Source organism: Labrus bergylta, chromosome 2, assembly GCF_963930695.1.
Source record: "Labrus bergylta chromosome 2, fLabBer1.1, whole genome shotgun sequence".
Classification (NCBI taxonomy): domain Eukaryota; kingdom Metazoa; phylum Chordata; class Actinopteri; order Labriformes; family Labridae; genus Labrus; species Labrus bergylta.
This window is the reverse complement of record NC_089196.1, coordinates 10,897,259-10,907,582: the sequence shown is the minus strand read 5'-3', so window position 1 is coordinate 10,907,582 and position 10,324 is coordinate 10,897,259. Positions and strand designations below refer to the sequence as shown.

Genomic DNA, 10,324 nt, shown 5'->3' with positions numbered 1-10,324 from the left:
GCCTTGAGGAGTTCATGACCTCCTCCTTCACTCCCACTCAGGAGGACTGTTCCTCCTCCTGAACTGTCAACATACTGCTGTGTCCTCCATCCTGATGCTCAATGTTTACTCGTTTAGATTTAGAATAAAAACTTGTCGGTCTCTCCTAATGCATCCCTTCTTTTCTGTTTTTTTAACCACACACACTCAGACAAAATGACGGTCGTTATAGTGTCCTAAAAATGTTTGCTCTATAAAAAAACAGTTTATGGATACCGTTTTTTCTAAAAACATATTTATATTTTGTATCCCCTGCTCTGCTTTTATTCTGAAATATGACAACAATTGTATTTCTTTGAATGTTGAAACATCTCGACACAATATTTCAATTCAAGGACGCATTTCAACAAATTAGTCTCTATTTATTAAATGGCACTGCTATTGACAATGCTAAAAAGTAAATCAATAACTTTGACATAAAAAAAAAATCAAAGGGCAGAAAAACTGACCCATTTACAATAAAACAAGTCGCTGTGGTGACCAGCTGTAACCATTAGACAGGTGTATCAGTAACACAAAGAAAAAACATGTGCTATTACAACATAGTTTAATAAGATGTCTTCAATTCCAAAATATGTATTTCCCCACATCTGAAACTTGTAAAAAACCTTTTTGGAACGAGTTACCAAACAGCACACTGAAAGATATTAGTTTATGGAATTTTTTAACCTTGTTGGATTTCTTCTTCATAAAATACAAACTAAAGTATTCAGATAACTGTGTCCACAAAAGAGCAAAACATAAATTATCAGTCACTTTTGTGGACAATGTTGTCTGAAATACTTGACAGAAATCGGTTTTCACTATTTTTTTTTTACTGGAAAGGGAAACAAAGGGGGAGGGATAGACCAGCCTTCAAAGGTTGTCCCCGCTTGCTGTGTCCCTACTGTAAGAACAGTGTTGTTGCTGTGCAGATCTCAGTGTTGCCACACCTACCTTATTAAGATCTTAAGAGGCTGACTTTCTACAGTCTACATCACCCTATCATGGCAACATCAGATTGATGCATCTCACCTGGAAGCAATTGAAGCAACCTTAATGATTTTCTGACGTGTCTATCTGCTGAAAGCATCACATTGTGCCTACTGATGTCAGGGCAGAGTAGTACAGACTCAATGCACCCAACTCCTTCAAGCCTCCATGGTGTCAGAAGATGAATATTTTTCTTTTGACTTGTTTTTTGTTTGAGTATGGTCATTATTATCTTCTAGCAGTGAAAGATCAAGTTCAGGTAAGGGGACCCTCCAGTACTGGAAGGAGTTGTAGGTGCAGTCTTCAGCATCGGTGTCCGCATCAGCCTGAAAGGTAAAACAGTTTAATTACTCATTTATTTCCTTGTTGTTTTATTTACTTGACTAAGGACCGTGATAACATAGTATTGGGGGGGGGACACAAAAAATACAGCATTTGCTAAACATGAACACACGGTACGGCAAGATTATAAAAATACCATTTGAAAAAGAAAGGGCTCTACAAAGGCGACAACTTATCCCATCTCTCCCCCTATCCCCTTCCAAGCTCGGCGCAGTCTAGGCCATTGAAGGCTGTTTCGTCATGAGTCGGGGATCCAGCCGAAGATTTCTGCCTTTTAATAAAGGCAGTTTTTTCTTACCACTGTAACTTTTGCTGCTTTGCTAAAGTGCTCATGATGGATAGGCCGGGTCTGTAATCTAGCAATAAGTAAGGTCTTTTACCTGCTTTTTGTAACATAACCATGAGTAAGGTCTTTTACCTGCTCTTTTGTAATGATAACAGACAAAGAGTAAGGTATTTTACCTGCTTTTTGTAAGTGTCTCAAGATAACACTTGTTATGAGTTGACACTGTACAAATAAAAATGTAATTGATTGATTGATTGAACTAGTTCATATGAACTATTGTCCTCTTATTGTATTACAACCTCAGTTTAAACACAGATGGGCAGTTTAATTTCCTGTTTTACAAACATGTTTTCATAGTTTATTTTACTTACAGTCTTACATTCAACCAAATATGATACTCATCTAATATATATATATATATATATATATATATATATATATATATATATTACAAAGAATGGAGGTCCACTTATTTTTATTTAAGCCAATCACTTAGTGTCGAAGTTGTTCAATTTAAAATGACAAGTAGCAGCAAATACAGAGCGACATGACGGGTATATGGTGCCATCTAGTGGACATTTTCTGCCATAAACCAAACTCGCTTTTTGCACCTAATGCCTGAACAGGGTTTTAAAAAAAAAATGGCCGGTTTCTACATGACTTACTTCATTATTACTTTTAGGAAGGGCAGTCTCTGAACCCGTACAGTCTTCTCGAGTTCGTTTTTTGGAGCTCGTAGGTGTGCTGGCGTTGTGACGCTCCTGGGAACCTCCAGAAGTCTGCACCTTACTCAAAACCTGAGCCCCATGCTTCCTAATGTCGCACTTTGTGGGCTTCAAACTGAGAGCTGATTCTTCCTCTTGTTTCTCCGGCTCCTCGAAGTAGTGCGGCCTCTTTCTGCAGCGGTTACCCAGCAAAGCGAGCAGGGACGGCGGGCTCACCCCCCCGGAGGGAGCCATGCCTCCAGGCTGCATGTCAACACTGCACAAAGAGCGGTAACATCTCTTCGGTGCAGCGTCGTGCAGCAGTGTGTCTTCCGCACGTCTCTTCGCCATGAATTTCAGCTCTTAGAGTGCTCTGGTCGAAAGCAATAACACAAAAATCTTATGAGATAAATAGTACTTCAGTGAGACTAGCTATAATGCATGCGTAGGTCTTGAAAATGCGTGCACCGGTAGTAAAGTTATTGCAGGCAGTCTCGGTAACCAATCATAGGAGACCGCCGCCGCCTAGCCCAGCCCATGGAAACAACACTTCCTGTGACGATTACGTTCAGCAGTGGTTCAGTAGTGGTTCAGCATCTACGAGTGACATCCAGAGACTAGCAAAGACTACAGAGCATTGTTTTTAAAATAAAAGACGCCTGGCTGTGGTTTGAGAATTTTTTTATGTGCATTACTTTTATTTTAATAGATTATTTAATCGTATTGATGTTGTGATGTGTTTTTCTATTTTATCGTTAACTTGTCTTACAATTTATTATGTTCTACCTTTCTAAATTCAGACAAACGAAACACCAGTCACAGATACAGTCTATATTCATTTTGTTTATTGTGGTGGGCTAAACAAGGACACATTTATAACTAATTGGTTGTTCGATTGATTGATTGTGGGTTGGAATAACATTGATCACCCAAAGATTCCTATAAGAAAGTTTACCATGGTACCTCACATATACCATAGTACCTCACATATTATGGTATACCGTGGTACATAGTACCATAATACTTCACATATTTCTATGGTACTTTTACCTTAGGATCTGTGTTTACTATAGTACAAGTACCCTGGTATTTATGTAGTCTAGTACATGTACTATGGTACTGTTAAAAATACCATGGTACTTAGTCATTTCTTGGTACATGTACTATAGTACCACTATGGTAGAGTACCATGGTAAACCTTCTTATAATGAAATGGATGTCTTATTTAAAAAAGGTTGTTCATCTCACCCTGGTTTCTCTCCATATCTTTCACCATGAATCATGTTTGAATTTATAAAGATAATAGTTAGACGTTAGGATCTCCTTTACTTACATAACGAATGTGCCATGTGCTTCCTTTTTTTTATACAACTGATCAAGAATCCATTATAGATGAGAATAAACCAAGCTGTTTTTTTTTTATTATCCTGAAGCAGTTTGCACCAAACAAGTTTTCATTACTTGTTAAAATGCAAAAACAAATGAAAGCACTTAAATCAGTCTCTAAGCTGTTTACGAAAGCTAGTCTTCAAAGAATAACAAACTTAAAATAGTTGATATCACAGATCAATATATGCTTTAAATGTTTGGCTTTATTCCAAAGTGTGATAAGAAACCAGAAAGTGAATGAAAGTCATACTCAAATTTAAAACAATGAAATCCTGGAAAGTTGGAAGATGAATGATTATATTTCAGTAAAAACTGATGACTGATCGATGTAAATACGTAGGCAGTTATCGGTAGAATAATTGAATAAAATAAATATGATTTCAATAGCAAATGTTAACATCATGCTCTCCTATCATACACTCACACACAAACACACACACAGCCTCAGTTTCAGTCAATGGAGTGGAGAAATAGTAAGGGCTGAGGCGGTCTGGCAGGCAGGCTCGCAGTTAAAAAGAAATCCTCTTTTCATTGCTTATAGCTGTCACATAAAACACGTGAAAAACACCTCTCAAACTCAGGTATCAAGAGATATAGAGTTGAAGGTGTATTCAGGGGTTCTGTAGAACATGGTATGATTATTGTAAATCTAACCTGTCCCACAAAGAAACAGAGTCTGTGTTGTTGGGTTCATTTCGTCATGAGGTGCGCCATAAAAATGAAAAAGACCAAAATGAAAACTTTTGTCCAATGATTTTTCTTCCTCTGAGTCATTTCTCTGTTTCATTTTTTCTGTCTTTTCTTTGCTTAATGAATGGTTCCCCATGTTAAAGATTTGTATCAGAGGACCTTCCGTCACGTCAGGCTGTCGGTACCTTCTCTCCGAGGTGACTTAGCCGCCGATGGAAAACTCTGAAGCTGGTCGTCGTCTTCTTCTTCGTCTTCTTCTTCGTCTTCTTCTTCTTGGCCGTTAAAGTACAGGTCTGCAGGTTTTCTTGCCACAAAGAAGACGCAGTCATAAACGTATCTCAACATAGAGTGGTTGTTCTCTGTGTACGTGGTCTGAACAGACTCTTTCTCCATCTGCAGGAGAAATGTATAAATACTGTTTTACTTCTGGAACAATACTTTTTAAAGAATTGTGATGTTAAGCCATGAACATATAACAAAGTCTGTGTCTTACCTCAAATTGGAAGCCAAAGTTAACAATCGCTGTCCTGATATCTTCATAGCTGAGTTCAACTGAGAGCTCATTGGCCATATTCTCAAAATGATACAGCAGAGGACCTGAAGAAACATGGACTATTTTAACTTTGTAATAACAAAGAGAGTTTATCTAAAAATAACACTTTTGTAATGTTGAATCAGGAATTTGAAACTAAAGCATTTTAAAACAAACACTACTGTTGATACAAATCCGACATGCACCGATGGTCTTCTGTCCGGAACTCCTAGCAGCGGCTTCCACATTAGAGGCTTTGAACATGGATCACTCAATGTCCCAGACCTCACCTGGGATGAAAGAGAAATTCATCCGGAGATGGGAGTTGAAGACCTCACGAACAGGGGCCTCTGCCAGATACTCTCAGTTCACCTGGTTACACATCTAGGTACCAAGTCTGTCTGGCAGCCTACCCGCCCTGTGATCCAATTTATAACCAGGTGTTGAGCAGTTGGCAGCTCTGCTCCTCTCTTCACCCGAGTGCCGAAGACATGAATGCCACAAATCTGATGAAACAACTAAGAAGTTGATCATCAATCTTTGGACTGTGGTATTCTGGTACTAAGTACACTTTCGAACATTCCTAAACTGGAACATGGTGTTTGTTATGCCAATCCATGACTAGCATAGAAGGCCAATAACAAAGCCCTACTCGGGTTCAGATCGGGCAGGCTGTTCCTCCCAATCATCCCCCTCCAGGTGTCTCCATCATCCACATGAGCGCTGAAGTCCCCCAAAAGAAGTATAGAGTCCACAGAAGGAACCCTATCCAGAATCCACAAACTGCTGTTTGCTACATATCATACATATCGACCTGAAGTCGCAGGGAGGTGACCCTCTTATTCACCGGAGAAAACTCCCAACACAGCGGCGCTCAGCATGAGGCATCTGAGTATCCCCACACCCGCCCGGCACCTCTCACCCTGGGCAACTCCGAAAAAGCATAGAGTCCAGCCCCTCTCCATGAGTTTGGTTCCAGAACGGCTCTTATGCATTGAGGTGAGCCCAACTATATCTGCCCAACTGAGGGGTGGCGTTCCACGTCCCAAGAACCATTCTGCATGCCCAGGCCCCCGTCTACACCTGCCAACCGGCTTAACATGCACCCAACTCCACATTCCTCTCCCTGTGGTTGGTGGGCCTCCATGGCAGCAGCTCTACATCATTGTTTCGGGTAGTGTCTGACTGGGACCCATGGAGGTAGGCCTGGCCACTAGACACTCACCTTAAAGCCCCCCAGGTCTGGCTCCAGGGGGGTTCCCCAGTTCCACTTCCACACCACTTTAAAAAACAAAACTTGGGGAGAGGTTTTTGTGTGATCCTACATTTTTTATAAAAACCAATACATATACACTTTTTTTGCAATAGCTGACTCACCCAGGTTGATCCACACTCCCCCAGGTTTAAGAATCTTCCAGATCGTCTCCACATACTCGATGACATTATGAGCTGTGTCAATAAAGAAGCAGGTAGCCACACAGTCCCAGGACTCTGACGGATAAAAAATATACACTTTTCAGTAGGTGATTCATGTTGTGAGGATATGTTTAAAAACTGCAGGCCTATAGGAAAAACTAGTTGTTTTACAGAACTTCCTGAGGGATATTTAAAGTATGGCAGGGAAAGTGGAAAATGTTACTTCCTTTAATTACAAGATGACATTTCTTAAAGGACTTATGTTTACATAAGGTTGCTAGGACTACATTCTCACAATGCTTTAGTTGGTACTCATTTACATTGGGATTTAACCCATTTGTAAAACGCTGAGAATAGCAAAAACAAATAATATTTATTATCATCTTTCTTTTACTAAAAATAATGTTAGCGAGACTGTTTATTTGTTTTTTATCTAATGAGAATCTAATTGACTGAATCAATTCAGTCATTTTTAACGTCATCTGTTGTCAGTCACACAGAACTGCTTCAAGTTATTTAAATATTTATGCTGGCATCTGTATTTCAAACAATATTGCCACAACATATGGTTCAAGTACACTGGAGCTACTTTTTTCCACAAGCCTGAAAGGTTAATGTAATCCATTTCACATCATTCTTCAGATTTTTTTTTTTTTACATTTTTTATATTTCTTGATTGTATTACATCAGGTTGTGTTCCACTGTCCTATGTCTGTTTATCTGTTGTGTTTTTGTGTCCACTGCTGTAAATCAAATTTAAACACCGCACCGTTTTCACATATGCACTCTGGATAATATCTAGATAATTACAGGAGGACTGCTCCGGAAATTCTCCCGATCTGGCTGTTCACAGATGCTCCTCACAGCGGGGGACTATCCCTGTCAGAGTGGAGTGGGGGTCGGGGGATTTCCTGAGGTAAGACGTGACGTAAAAAAAACAACACGGAAGTAGCGGCCGAAGCAACAGGGTCCACTACACGACGCTATAATGAGAATATTTGCCTTTATATCAATGCTGTGTAGTCAAATGGAATTACAACATCCACAAAAGAGCGGAGAGCAACATAATGACGAACAGAAAACATAATGCAGCCGTTTGATTACGTGCACACAGATTGTAGTGATCGCGTGCAGACACTCTATGCACCGTGCAGCAGTCCCTGTATATCCCTGTGTATCCCTGTACGTCACTCTCCCTCCTATTGGCTCAAGCTGAATTCTCCGGAGAATATCCTGCTGCGTTCTCACATCAGCCCACTCTGACTTGCTGCAGAAAAAATACTAGGGGTCTGGCCAGAGAAACTCGGTGTGAATTCAGAGCTAAAAAAAAATTGGCTGTTTGCGTTCACACACACAGCTCCTCCGTGAAATATACTGAATTTTTCAGGAGATTTCTGCAAGTATGAAAACGGCAGTGAACACGAAACACACAAGGTCTTTAACTTACCTGGATCACTGTAGACTTCCACAAAGTCACCTGCTACCATGGAGAAGTCTGAGGTTAGCGGTAAGCTCTGAGGGTTGATATCAGGGAATGTGATTGGTCTTGTTTGGTCGGTGGATTTCTTGTTGTTGCTGAACTGGTGGATCCAGGGGTACAGGGTCAGAGAGTTCAAGTTTTCACACCTGGATGGACAAGTCCAAATGTGTGAGGACAGCTATGGATGGGTTGAAGCGGTATTCTACAGTGTATGAGGTCATAGTTGTACTGCAACAGCCAAAAATTGCTTTTGATTTTGTGATCACTGACACATGCTTACAGACTTGAGACAAAGAATTATGTGTGATTTATATCAAGTTTCACCAGTATATATGATTGCATTTATGTATTTGTCAGAGGGTAATAGCCATTTGGTGTACAATGTCACTTTGTGCTGTACCTATTGAGAACGAAGTTTGAAGAGAAGAGCATGAAGAAGCTCCATTCGTTGCCCTGGCAGGTGTAACCCAGCCGAGCGATCTCCCATGCTAGACGGCCGAGCCCTGCACCCGGCACCAGCACGCTCACCTTAGACACATCACTGACATAATAAAATGTACAAAATGCACATATCACATAGAAAACAGGGAGTAAGTCACATCATCAAAACTATTGAAATGTGTTATGATACCACATGGATAAGGTGTTTGATGTATCAAGTATACAGATATCGTTATGTCTGAGTGTCCTTAGTTTTCTTTGCATGCAAGCAGGATTTTTAGTGGTAGCGCGTGTAAAAGAGTATACGTTTCCTACTATTGGTCATTTGGGAAAAGTCTTTGGATCTCTTGGATGATAGGCTGGTAGCAAGAGTCCCTCTCAGCCCGGCCCACGTCGCTCCAGTCCCTGACAAACTGCTTTATCGTTGACTTAAGCTTGTCCATGTCAAACGTTGTGGATGGGCGTGCCTTACGTGGATCCTCCTTGAATTGAAATAATGACAGAATCTAAATAACTTAAATGCATAACATGATTAAACTAAAATGAATGCAACGTGTGTACTGAAAATGTAGAGTACCGTTAGGTCAAATCTTACCCTCTCACCATACTCAATGTTCTCAAACATGTGGAGGCTATTGTGAATGATGGCTTGCAGCACCTCCTGGTTGTGGTCCGCACACTTGCTGATCCGGGCCAGGTTAGACATAACATTTGGTAGCATATTCTGGTGGCGCTTAGGTAGACTCAGAAACTGACGCTCAGCACGTTTGACCTGCTCCTCTACATGGACCCTGACAAGACAAGACAAGACACAAGTATGAGCAAGGGTTCACAAGCCTTTTCATGTCAGGTCTCTAAAGGTGAATAAATGAATCATTGAAGGAGCCAGCTGTAGGTCTAACAATTTCATATGCAGTTCAGTATTATTTAGTCAATGTATTATCTTCTAAGTGAAATGGTTACGTCACTGTATGCCTCTCTAAGGTTATGAGCCTGTCAGTGGGAGAAAGGTGGCTCATGGAGTAGGTGATAAAACGTGAAATGTGTGGAGCTCTAAACTAATAGTTAGCAAAGAAAGGCCACCGAAAGCGTGTTGAATACAAGCTGACAGAGGAATTGGAATAAAAAAACTAACACTTAAATAAAGGTTGGCTGTCTCAGTACACGGGTTTCCCTCCAAACCCAATGCCTGATAACAACATCGTCCACACAATCTGGTCGTTTTTTTTTTCCTTTTAAACATAATAATTGTACCTGTAAAATCTAAATGCATCGATTATCCTCCAGAAATGTTGTCTTTCTAGCTTGGCCTCTTCTTCGGGGCTACATTTTATTCTCTCTTTGTGAAAATATGGACCCCCTTTCGCTGCCTCTCCTGTTGTTTCGGCCATGTCTGAAACAAATATACAGCCACCCAATCAGAATGCGTCAAACTTCTTCTTCGCGAGACTTATTATTTCCAGCAGACCAGACTCCACAAGGCAGAGCGCTGCCACCTACTGATGGATGATAAGAATGCATGTAGTTTCTCAGAGCGCAGCATGTCTATGGGTATAACACATACGTATAACAGGACAAATATTTCACAGACACTATTTACCTGAACTGTGCTGGACACTTTATTATAAAGGAAACAATTTCAAAAACAGCAACACACATTCAGTTTCATTGTCTTTAAGGGTGCGGGGAGGGTTTAAAATATTTTTGGAGAAAAGCCATATTCTTATTAAAGATAAAGATTTATATATAAATATATATAAAACATAAAGAGTTGAATATGTTGGGCATGATTTTGAAAAGTTATTGATAATAAACTAATGCTGATAAGCTGGTGATTTCTGGGTGACACCCTGGACACTTTACACACTGACACTTTACACTGTTTACATTATTCTATATTTTGTATATTCAAATATTTCTTTTTTTAAATTTTACATTACATTCTATTTTACTGTATATATGTGTATTAGTAATTTGAGTGTTATTGCATGGCCTTGCGGAAAAGTCTTTACATTTCACTGCACATCTGTATG

The 10,324-nt window shown here is 40.0% G+C and overlaps 2 protein-coding genes across 2 annotated transcripts; both read right to left on the bottom strand.

Annotated features, from left to right (window-relative positions):
* Positions 1-380: 380 nt before the first annotated feature.
* Positions 381-2,839, bottom strand: wu:fa19b12 (uncharacterized protein LOC560551 homolog). Its single transcript, XM_020633039.3, has 2 exons — positions 2,305-2,839; positions 381-1,337 (listed from the first exon to the last, which is right to left on the bottom strand). Exons 1-2 carry the CDS (start codon positions 2,692-2,694, stop codon positions 1,170-1,172), a joined length of 558 nt encoding a protein of 185 aa, XP_020488695.1. The 5' UTR covers positions 2,695-2,839; the 3' UTR covers positions 381-1,169.
* A 1,076-nt stretch (positions 2,840-3,915) lies between these two features.
* carnmt1 (carnosine N-methyltransferase 1) lies at positions 3,916-9,702 on the bottom strand. Its single transcript, XM_020633031.3, has 8 exons — positions 9,546-9,702; positions 8,887-9,082; positions 8,607-8,773; positions 8,251-8,391; positions 7,818-7,996; positions 6,332-6,445; positions 4,916-5,019; positions 3,916-4,815 (listed from the first exon to the last, which is right to left on the bottom strand). Exons 1-8 carry the CDS (start codon positions 9,680-9,682, stop codon positions 4,588-4,590), a joined length of 1,266 nt encoding a protein of 421 aa, XP_020488687.1. The 5' UTR covers positions 9,683-9,702; the 3' UTR covers positions 3,916-4,587.
* Between the last annotated feature and the right edge of the window lie 622 nt (positions 9,703-10,324).